This window comes from Narcine bancroftii, chromosome 5 (assembly GCF_036971445.1).
Source record: "Narcine bancroftii isolate sNarBan1 chromosome 5, sNarBan1.hap1, whole genome shotgun sequence".
Lineage (NCBI taxonomy): Eukaryota > Metazoa > Chordata > Chondrichthyes > Torpediniformes > Narcinidae > Narcine > Narcine bancroftii.
The window spans coordinates 106,318,580-106,330,419 of NC_091473.1; the positions used below are offsets into that span (position 1 = coordinate 106,318,580).

General features: G+C 45.1%; 1 protein-coding gene across 3 annotated transcripts in view; it reads right to left on the reverse strand.

Moving 5' to 3' along the window:
* faf1 (Fas (TNFRSF6) associated factor 1) overlaps positions 1-11,586 on the reverse strand; it is a 332,733-nt gene extending 321,147 nt beyond the window's left edge. The window contains exons 1-2 of one of the 3 annotated variants that reach the window (XM_069938594.1): positions 11,294-11,586; positions 1,794-1,862 (exon numbers count right to left, since the gene is read on the reverse strand). In XM_069938594.1, the coding sequence (XP_069794695.1) occupies positions 1,794-1,862; positions 11,294-11,404 (180 nt within the window). In that variant the 5' untranslated portion in view covers positions 11,405-11,586. Of the gene's footprint in view, positions 1-1,793; positions 1,863-10,919; positions 10,959-11,293 lie in introns of those variants that run through there. The other 2 variants (XM_069938592.1, XM_069938593.1) reach the window with 2 other exon arrangements.
* Between the last annotated feature and the right edge of the window lie 254 nt (positions 11,587-11,840).

The window sequence follows — 11,840 nt, forward strand, 5'->3', positions numbered from 1 at the left end:
CATAGCATTTGTGCAGGAAAAGCATCTAACTGAAGTGGAACATAATAAATTAAGGAGAGACTGGGTAGGGTACGTAGCGGCAGCATCATATAATTCAAAAGCCAGAGGTGTAGCTATATTAATTAATAAAAATATACCAATCAAAATAGAGGAGGAAATAATAGATACAGCAGGGAGATATGTAATGATAAAGTGTCAGATATATTCAAAATTTTGGAATTTGATCAATATATATGCACCTAATGAAGAGGATCACAAGTTTATGCAAGAAATTTTTTGAAGATTGTAGATACGCAGGGGAATATATTGAACACCAAACGCAGAGAACTCCCAACTGCCACCACCAATTATTTTTTTCCTCCCACCATTGTGTCCCCACCATTGCCATTAATCCTCGGGTAAGTTTCCTAGGCCAGTGGAACACTCAGTGGAAAGTCAGCAGGCTCCTGTCTCCCTGGTCACCGAAGCTACCTACACTGGAGTCCCGACTCCGAATCCTCCCCTAAGCCTAATGCAAACGACCCTCAAGGAGTCCGGTGTGCGGTAAGAGGCCGAGGGAGGATTCAGAGTCAGCATCCACTGTGCCAAGGAGGGAAGGGGAAAGGGGGGAGAGGAGGGAAGGAGGGAGAACACCACTAAGCTTGAAGTCCCGATCCTGCCTTTGGAGGCCACTATCCTTGATGACGCTGGGAAAAGGGATTCTTCGACCGCTTACAGCTGGGAGACATTGGCATGCAGTTTGAAATGAAAAGTTGGATAGAAAAGTCAATAGGAGAAGGTAAATAAGAAATGGAACGAGAGATGGGATGGGAGTTACCAGAAACGAGGATAATCAATGTTCTAATTTCATGTCAAGAGAATTTTTTTTTCCCAACCTGCGAGGTCAGTTTGTCTCCGAAAATATTTTGGATAAATGAGGATTTCAGAAAATCTGATTTCAGATAATCAGATTTTTATTTTATTTCATTTTTTTTTTAATTTGGTAGCAAGCTTTCTTGTTTTCTGCTTCTGGACCCCCAAAATGAAAGCATCTTGGATTAATATTTCTCTATTACAGAAAAATATAATAAACAGTAGAATGGGTACACCATTTGGATTCTCAAGTTGATATTCTGCCCAACATGACTGTCAAGGTTAAAACCTTGTGTTTTTGATTTGTAGTGAATTTTAATGACTATTCCTTTAAGGAAAACTGTTGTTTTTAGTGTTACCATAGTTACTCTGATGTGATATGTCGTAATATCCAAGCAGACCGTGAGTTTGTATCTCATTCTTCAAACAATCATAACAGAGGTGTAAGCTCGAGATACTTTTCTTTGAATTCATCTTAATTTCATCTTATTTTGTTTATTTCTTTTATATCCGTTTCAAGTTGAATATCATTATCATTATACAGTATACTTTGTTTACTCATCGTAATGGAAATCTCAATGCGAAGTTATGCAAAATGTTTATTCGTTATATCAACGAATTAAAGCTATTTACAGCTGCAACTATAAAGTTTGATTTATTGAATTAATAAGATGGTCATTCGGAATATCGTCACTTATGGTTCTATGAAGATGACAGGTTTTGAAATTGGGAAATATTAGAACTTGGAAAGTGTCGTCTATAATGACCATGAGTAATTTTGTACTTCACACCATTTTCTGATGACAGAGTCAGTTTTAACAACATTTCAATAATTTAGTGATATTACATTAATTTTACTATTACAAATGCATCTGCGCAAATCATTGAAAGTCTTCCAGAAATAAATCCAAAAGTATCATTCCATTAATTTTACAACTTACCACCAAATCCCAATTATTCTGCTCGAGCAGTGTAATAGCTTCATCAATATTTTCAATTCCAGTGCATGCCTAGAAAGACAAGCATTTTTCAAAAGTTTTTCTAATGTTTACATCAAGCAAATATTAACAATGCAATGCACAACTTTTAGCAAACTATATCATTTGAGAAAATACCTCAATTCAGCCAAGTACAAAACAAGAAGAGTTTTGACTATGAAACTTAGTAATTCTATAATTAAATCAAAGTAGTCTGCCTGTGCAATGTTCTGCAAGAAATACCTTAATAAGCATTCTCTGAACCTGATCTGATTGGATTTTGATCATCTGAAGAGCATTCATTTCATACCCATTCAAAAATCTCAGATTTGTTTTTAGCCATAGCTCTGAGATAATTCCTCAAAGCTAAAATAATTTTAGATTAAATGCCCCCCCCCAGGAACTCGAGCACAAAATCCAAAGCTGACAGATCAGATTTATTGTCAGAGTACATACATGACATCACATACAACCCTGAGATTCTTTTCCTCCGGGTGTGACAGAATCACCACTCATTGGTAGTGCAACAAAAATGTACACAAATAAAGAACTATAAACAGATCACAAATGTAAACAAACTGACTGTGCAATACAGAGAGAATAAAAAAGTAATGAGTCTCTGGGTTTGCTGTTGAGGAGGTGGAGGGGTAGCAGCTGTTCCTGGTGGTGTGAGTCTTGTGGCATCTACACCTCTTTCCTGATGGCAGCAGTGAGAACAGAGCGTGTGCTAGGTAGTGTGGGTCTTTGATGCAATAAAATCCTGCAAAAAAAATGTTACACTTGTCAACCATTCAGACTTTTAGGGGATCCTATGAAAATGAATAAAATTATGAAAGGCATAGATAAGATAGAGGTAGCCAAGTTGTTTCCATTGGTGGGGAAGACTAGAACAAAGGGATATAGCCTCAAGATTTAGGGTAGTAGAATTAAGATGGAGATGAGGAAGAACTGTTTTTTCCAAAAGGATGATAAATCCATGAATTTGCTGCCCTTTGAAGCAGTGGAGGCTACCTCAGTAAATGTATTTAAGACAAGACTGGATAGATTTTTTTTTAAAAACACACACAGTAAGGGAACTAAGGGTAATGGGGAAAAGGCAGGTAGGGTCTATCATCAGATCAGCCACGATCTCAGTGAATGGCAGAGCAGGCTTGTGAGGCCTAATGGCCAACTCCTGCTCCTATTTCTTAAGTCACATGAAAGTCAATAAATTTCACTGCATATTTATCCAAATTAAAGGTTGGAAAACAGTTACTACTTCGCAATCTAGAACAATTGGAACATGCGAACTCCTGCTGTTCTTGTGAAAATTCAGAATCAGAATTTATTGTCATGAAACGTGTCATGAAATTCACTGTTTTGTGGCAGCATTACAGGGCAAATATTACTATACAATTACATTTAAAAATAACTAAATTAGTGCAAAAATATGAGAAAGTGAGGTTCTATCTGTGGTTCATTGACCATTCAGAAATCCAATGGCAGAGAGGAAGCCTCTGTGCCTCCTTGTGCCTCTGGGTATTCATCTTCAAGCTCCTGTACCTCATTCACCAATGACAGCAGTGAGGGAGCGTCCTTGAGGATAAAGGTTGCTTTCTTAAGACTCTGCATCTTGAAGACGTCCTCAATTTATTGGAGACTGATGCCAATGATGGTGCTGGCTGAGTTCACAACTCTAGTTTTTTCTTGTCCTGTGCATTGGCACCTCCATATCAGATTGTGATGCAACTAATCAAAATGTTCTCCACAGTACACTTGCAGAAATTCTGCAAGTCTTCTCAAACTCCTTACAAATTATAGCTCCTCAGAGATGTCGACTCCCAGGAAAGTGAAGCTCTTAACCCTTTCCATTGCTGATCCTCAATGAGTGAATACTGGTTCATGTTCTCCTGGTTTCCTCTTCCTGAAGTCCACAATAAGCTGATCTTGTGTGCAAGGATGTTGCTTTACCATTCAGTTAGCTGATCTATCTCCCTCCTGTACGTTTCCTCATTACCGTCTGTGATTCTGACAATGACCGTGATGTCATCGACAAATTTGTAGATGGCATTTGAATTGTACCTAGCCACATAGTCATAGGTGTATAGTGAGTAGAGCAATGGGCGAAGCATGCATCCTTGAGGTGTATCTGTGTTGATCATCAGTGAGGAGATGTAATTTCTGATTTGTACTGACTGTGTGATCTTCTGATGAGTAAGTCAAGGATCCAGATGCAGAGGGGAAATAGAGGCCCAGACTTTAGAGCTAGTTAACCAGCATTGAGGGTATGATGACGTTGAAAGCTGAGCTATAGTCGGTGAAAAGTAGCCTGATGTACGTGTATGTGTTGGTGTCATCTTGGTGATCCAGAGCTGAGTGGAGTGACAATATTACATCTACTGTGGAGTGATTGTGACGATAGGTGAATTGCAGTGGGTCCAGACCTTTAAGTGCAAGTTCATTTTAGCTATGACCAACTTCTCAAAGCATTTCATCACAGTAGATGTGAGTGTACTGGACGATAGTCACTGAGGTCGCTCAGTCTGCTCTACTTGGCCACCAGGATGATTGATGTCCTTTTGAAGCAGGTGGAAACCTCTGGCTGCAGCAATGAGAGATTGAAAATATATGTGAACACTCCAGCTAGTTGGTTGGCATAGATTTTCAGTACCCTGCCAAGTACACCATCAGGGCCTGACGCCTTGTGAAGGTTCGCCCTCTTGAAGGATGTTCTGACATTAACTTCAGAGAGACATCACAGGGTCGTCAGCTTCTGTAGGGATTCTTGTAGGTATTGTTGAGTTCTCCTTCTCAAAGCAAGCAAAAAAGATAGTCAGCTCATGGGGTAGTAAAGCATAACAGCCATTTATGGTGTTCAGCCTTGCCTTGTATGAAGTAATAGTCTGCAGTCATCACCATACCTAACGAGTATCTGACTATTTCTTGCTTCCCTCGGATTGGTCTCTTTGCTGCTATCATGACCTCCTGCAGGTCGCACCTGGACTTTCTGTATAAATCTGGATCATTGGCCTTAAACACCATTGATCTCACCCTCAGCAAGTTAAGAATCTTTTGACTCATCCACAGCTTCTAGTTAGTACTGCCAGCATGGGCACACCCTCCTCCGTGCAGGTCTTGATAAAGTCAGCGACAGCCATGGAATATTCATTCAAGTTTGAGGCCAAGTCTTTAAATATGGCCCAGTTCAGCAATTCAAAGCAGTCCTGCAGGTACTCCTCCTGGACCATACTTTCACCAATGGTACTGTAGTCCACTTTCTGCTTGTATGCCAAGAGTAGAAGTACTTACTGAAGTGCAGTCGTGGGATGGCTCGGAAAGCATAAACCAAGAACCAAACAAAGTACTTTAATCTGCAAAATGTTGCAATACACAGGTCATTACATTTGCAATTTAAATAATTTGGAACCAAAGATTAGAATGCATTTGGCACAAAAGATCTACCTACAAAATTTCACGTGTAATCATTATTTTGGGCAAATAAATGACAACTCAATATTTTAAGAGGAAAACCAGAGTTTCTCAATTATAAAATAAAAGTTCAGCAGATCAAACAGTTTCTAAGAAAACATGTTATTATTCCTTAAATTTAAAAATACGCTCCTTAAAAACAAAACTGGTTCAATTTCATGCCATTGCTAACAATAATTTAAAAGATTACCACTAGGAGGTGCATTTTGTCTTCTTTTATACATTTTGATGAACACTGCTTCAATTCATCACCAACTGTACCTCTCATTCAATATCCCGAAACCATTCTCCAACCAACATAGACACAATGATCAGAATGACAGTTTTCCTTGTAGCAGAAATTGTATCCAAACTGCAACGTAATACCAAGAAGTGATGATCATATTTATTTGAAGATCAAAGTGTTCATTGAGTAACAAATCTATATTTAAAGGGAATCTATACATTATGATAGTCAATAAAATGGTCACCTAGTATACCCATTAATTTGGCCATTCTGACAAATTATATACTTAAGACACTTGACAGGACGTTCAGTCTCGGTAAATACACAATATACACAAATATATTTAAAATTTAATTTCTGTTATTCTCTTTAAATATATGTGGTTCTCATAACCAATTTATATTCTGCAGAATTCATATTTGTAATATTATTGAAAGATAATATGCCCCTTGTCAAACCATCTTGTGTGAATTAAAAATAAATTGAAACATAACCCTGAATGGAAGAACTGTATAGTTATCTTGTATTGAACTAAACACCAACCTATTCATTCAAATCAGCCTGCAATTTAGTTTAAAACAATTAATACTGAATGCCTCCATCCATCCAACTACTGTTGATTCCAATCCCTAATACTTCCATCTTTAATATACTCCCCTCCACGTCCCTTTCATCTGCTCCCCAACTCTATTGTTCACCCAGCTTTCTATGTACATTCAGCCTGACATTCCCACAATCTGCTGACTCACCAATCACCTCCAGGTCCAACCTAAACCCTTCTGCTCCTTTATCATCCCTCTCCTAACCACGGCACATTGCCTTCACCTCCCCCACCCAAACTCCTGCTCTGAACCTCCACCAAACAACACAGCACCTATTCCCAAGTCCACAACCAACCAATCTCCTTCACTCCTTCCTCTCCTCCCAACCCTGTCCAATACTGCTAACATCCCACACTAATTTGGTTCCCAACCCCAGTTGCCTGTTCCTAGCCAACCCCTTTCCCCAATTCCAGTCATATGCTCCTAGTGCTTAAGGTTGGTTATGGAGTGAATCAACATCCAACTCCGAAAGGACCAGAACTCACTCCAGTTCACCCATCATCACAACAGGTCAATGGTAGATGCTTTCTAGCTGGCCCTACACTCTGCGTTAGATCACCTATATCACAGGAACTTCCGTCAGGTTGTTGTTTATTGACTACAGTTCAGCATTCACCTCCATCATACTAGCAAAACTCACAATCAACCCAAATCAGTGGAGCTCAACCTTTTTCTTTCCACTCACATACCACTTAAGTATTCCCTATCCCATCGGTGCTCTGTTGCTTAAGCTGGTATGTGGGTGGAAAGAAAAAGGTTGAAAAATCACTGTTCTAATTGTACCTTATTGACTCGTTATGGGCATGGTTTCATAACTCCAAAGGAAATGGGCCAATGACAATTTTTCTCAAGCAAAATACTTCAGTAACAATTGGGTCTAGAGCAGTGATTCTCAACCATCCCTTACCACTCACATACCACCTTAAACAACCCCTTACTAAGCACAGAGCACTGATGGCATAGGCATTACTTAAAGTGGAATGTGAATGGAAAGGAAAAGGTTGAGAACCACTGCTGTACACCCATGACTGCACGGCCAAGTTCAACTCCAGATCAATCTACAAATCCGCTGATAGCGCCATTGTGAATAGCCAAATCATTGGAAATTGTGAATCAGAATACATGATGGATATCAAGAACATAGTAGAGCAGTGCCAGAACAACAATCTCTCTCAACATCACCAAAACTAAGAAGATCATAGTTGATTTTAGGAAGGAGAGGCCAAGGAATCACGCTTTCATCTGCACTGATGGGAAGGAGATGGAGAGACCGAGCCATCAAGTTCCTGGGAGTCCATTTCTCAGCAAGCCTTTCCTGGAGTCAACTCATCAAGCCAATCATGAAGAAGGCATATCAATGGCTCCAATTTCTAAAGATGCAGGAGATTTTCCATGTCATCGGATAGTCTATTAAACTTTGACAGATGCATTGTTCAAAGTACACTGACTGATTGCTTCACAGCCTGATTTGGCAATACAAATACCCAAGAACACAGAAGGCTGTGCAAGGTAGCATCACAAGCCCTGAATTCCCATCAAATGAAGACATCCACGTGATATACTGCCTCAATAAGGTAGCCAACATCATAAAGGACCACCAGCCCCTGGTTGTAATCTCTTCTCACTGCTACTTTCAGCCAGAAATAACCAGCACCTCAAGGTTCAAGAACAATTTTGTAATAGTTATCAGACTCTTAAACATCCCCTTGGTACACTAATCAACAGCTACTTTCACTATTGCAAGTCACTTTTTGCACAAGGATTAAAGTGAATATTTATAGCAATCTTATGTATTTATTGTTTAATTTCATTTTACTCAATTAGTTTACTCATAGCTTTTCAAACACCTGTTCATTTGCAGCAAGGATGAATTTCAAGGATATGCACATTGTACAATTGGTATATTAATACTTATCGTCACATTAACCAACATCCCTCACCTACCCCAGCCACCTGCTCCAGACCAAACCTAACTCCCCAACCCGTTGCCTACTCTTGATCACTACCCCCACCTCCACAACCCAGTCGCCTGCTCCTGGCTACCCCCAACCGCCTGATCCTGACCACCTCCACAAGCCCAACCGCCTGCTCCTGACCACCTCCACAACCCAGTCACCTGTTCCTAGCCACCTCCACAACCCAGTCACCTGCTCCTGGCCACCTCCACAACCCAGTCACCTGCTCCTGGCCACCTCCACAACCCAGTCACCTGCTCCTGGCCACCTCCACAACCCAGTCACCTGCTCCTGGCCACCTCCACAACCCAGTCACCTGCTCCTGGCCACCTCCACAACCCAGTCACCTGCTCCTGGCCACCCCCAACTCCCCAACCACCAGTTCCTGACCACCCCCACCTCCACAAACCCACTTGCCTGCTCCTGACCAACTCCCCCGTCCCCAACCCCAGTCGCCTGCTCTTGACTAACTCTCCCCGCAACTTCCCCAACCCCAGTTGCTTGCTCCTGACCAACTCCACATCCCAAACCCCAGTCGCCTGCTCCTGACCACACCTATCTCGGCAATCCGAGTCGCCAGCTCCTGACCACACCCCAACCTTTCCAACCCCAGTCACCAGCTCCTGGCCACTCCCCCACCTCCAAACCCTAGTTGTCTGCTCCTGACAAACTTTCCCCCAACCTCTCCAACCCATTGCCAGCTCCTAACCACTCATCCCATCCCCAACCCCAGTCACCAGCTCCTGACCACTCCCTCTCCTCCCAACCCCAGTCGCCAGCTCCTGACCAATTCTCCCCAACTTTTCCAACCCCAGTCACCAGCTCCTGACCACTCCCTCTCCTCCCAACCCCAGTCATCTGCTCCTGACGAACTCTCCCACAACTTCTCCAACCCCAGTCGCCTGCTCCTGACCACTCTCCAGTCCCCAATCACATGCTCCTAAACACTCCCCCATTCCCAACCCGTCGCATGTTCCTGACCATTCCCCCATCCCCAGTCGAATGCTCCTGACCATCCCCAACTCACAACCCCAGTCACCTGCTCCTGACCACCCCCCAACTCCCAACCCCAGTCGCATGACCCTGACCAACTCCATCGTCCCCAACCCCAGTTGCCTACTCCTGACCTACTTCCCCATCCCAAAACTCAGTCACCTGCACCTGACCACATCCCCAACTCCCCAGCCCCAGTTGCCAGCTTGACCAATCCCCTCACCTCCCAAAACTCAGTCGCCTTCTCCAGACCACTCCCCACATCCCCAACCCCAGTCACTAGCTTGATCCCCCCCAACTTGTCACCTGTTCCTGACCATTCCCCCACCTCGCAACCTCAGTTGTCTGCTCCTGACCAACTACTCCCCAACTTCTCCAACCCCAGATGCCAGCTCCTGATCACCTCCCTCCAACCCCAACCCTAGTCGCCAACTCTTGACCAAACCCACATCCCTAACTCCAGTTGCCTGCTCCTGACTACTCCCCGTCCCTGACCCCAGTCATCTGCTTGACCCCCTATCTTCTCACCTACTCCTGACCACCCCCAAACTCCTAACCCCAGTTGCATACCCCTGACCAATTCCCCCATCCCCAAACACAGTCACATTCTCCTGACCACACCCCTAACTCCCCAGCCCTAGTCGTCAGCTCGACCAAGCCCCTCAGCTCCCCAACCCCAGTTGCCTTCTCCTGACCAACTCCCCTTAACCTCTCCAACCCCAGTCACTTGCTCCTGACCAATTCACCATCCCCAACTCATCACCTGCTCCTGACCAACCCCCCCACCTCCCATCCCCAGTCTTCTGTTCCTGACCAACACCCCCCCCAAATTCTCCAAACCCAGTCACCAGCTTCTGACCACCCAGTCATCTACTCCTGAAAACCCCTTCATCCCCAACCCGTCAGCTGATCCTGATCAACTCCTCCCTTCCCCAACCCCAGTCACCTGCTCCTGAACTCTCCCCCACCTCCCCAACTCCAGTCGCCTACTCCTGACCACCCACCCACATCCTCAACCCCTGTCACCTGCTCCTGACAAATGCCCTTGTCCACACCCCGTCACCTGCTCCTGATCATCCCCCAACCACCCAGCCCCAGTCTTCTGCTCCTGACCACACCCCACCTACCCAGGCCCAGTAGCCTGCTCTCCGCTCTACTCCTCTGCCACCAGACCCTTCCCCTGCCCCCCCTGCTCTGCCGCCAACCCCTTCACCACAACCCCTCCAGTGATGCCAGCCCTTTCCCTACCCCCTCCACAGATGACAGGTCCTTCACAGCACACCCTCCTCTGACGTTAGCCCCTTCCCCAACCCCCCTCCTCTTCCACCAGACCCTTCCCCGCCCACCACTGTCAGCCCATTCCCCACCCCCTTTCCTCTGCCGCCAGCCCCTTCCCCTGCCCCAACTCGGCTTCCAGCCCCCCTCCTCTGGTGCCAGCCCATTCCTCATTTCCCCACCCCCCTCCTCAGCTGCCAGCGTCTTCCCCATCCCCCCTCAGCAGCCAGCCACTTTCCCATCCCCACCCCCCCACAGCTACCATACCCCCCTTCCTCCTTGTCTGCCAGCCCCTTCCACATTCCCCCCACCATCTCAGCTGCCAGCCCCTTCCCCATCCCCCCCCCCACCATCTCAGCTGCCAGCCCCTTCCCCATCTCCCCCCCACCTTGTCAGCCGGCCCCTTCTCCAACCCCCACCACCTCTAAGACAAGCCCCTTCCCCAGCCCCTCTCCTCTGCCGCAAGCGCCTTCCCCAATCTTCCCACCTGATACAAACCCCAGTCCTTTATTCCTAGCCCCCTCAATGCCCTCGAAAACAACCACAAGTAAAACAGCAAAGGTCACTTTACATTTAGCATCGCGACATGATTCTAACAGATACATCCAACTCTTGTCTGTCGGTTTATTGATGCTTCCCGACAACTTTCCGTTAAATGTCGTTAATCTAAAATCCTCCCTCACGGGCTGGTTCCTCCAGCCCGCATCACGATCCTGAAAAATCCCATCATGTCACCATTCCACATGACAAATCATCCATGGCAGAGGAAGGAGTCAGACTCATCATATATTTGAGATGCGAACATGTGGGCGATTATTTACATGACAACCAGGTAACAGGTCTGAGACATCTGTCATTCAACGAACAACATAAAATAAAGTTCTCCCTAAATTCGTAATTCGTGAAATGAAACGCGAGAAGAATCGTTCTGAGCATCAAACGCACCTGAAAGTCGGCAAGAATCATCTCCCGATCCATGGACGCCATTCTGGGGTTTCCTTCCAACGCGCTGTGCTGCCCGGGACAGAGGGGGATCGGGGCTCCACCAAGCCCCATCGCTCATCACCAAGAGCACATCACAACACTCATTGGTCGATCTGCAATGGTCGTTTTGTCGGAGATTTGCCGCCTAAAGCAATTACTGTCAAAAACGTCCGTCATTACCTCAAAATAAATTCAAGCTCTCCTGACTGTCACCCCCCCCAACTGGAATGAACTGTTCCTTGTTCTTTACGGCATCGTCGATCGCTAAATTTGCTTGTCACGCTGTCGTGAAGGGAAATAAACGTCCTGTTTACGGCAGCGTTTCCACGTGACGCAGCTGTCAACTGGTCTCCGTCCGGTGTCAACTCTGTCAGGTGCTCCCGTCTCCGACACGAAGCGTTTTTTTTTAACTCCTTTTGTCCATCGAGGTTCGGCCTCCCCGATGTCCTGGCCCTCTCCCTTTCTCCTCCCATCCCTACCTAACCGCTCTCTCCCATCCTGCCATGCT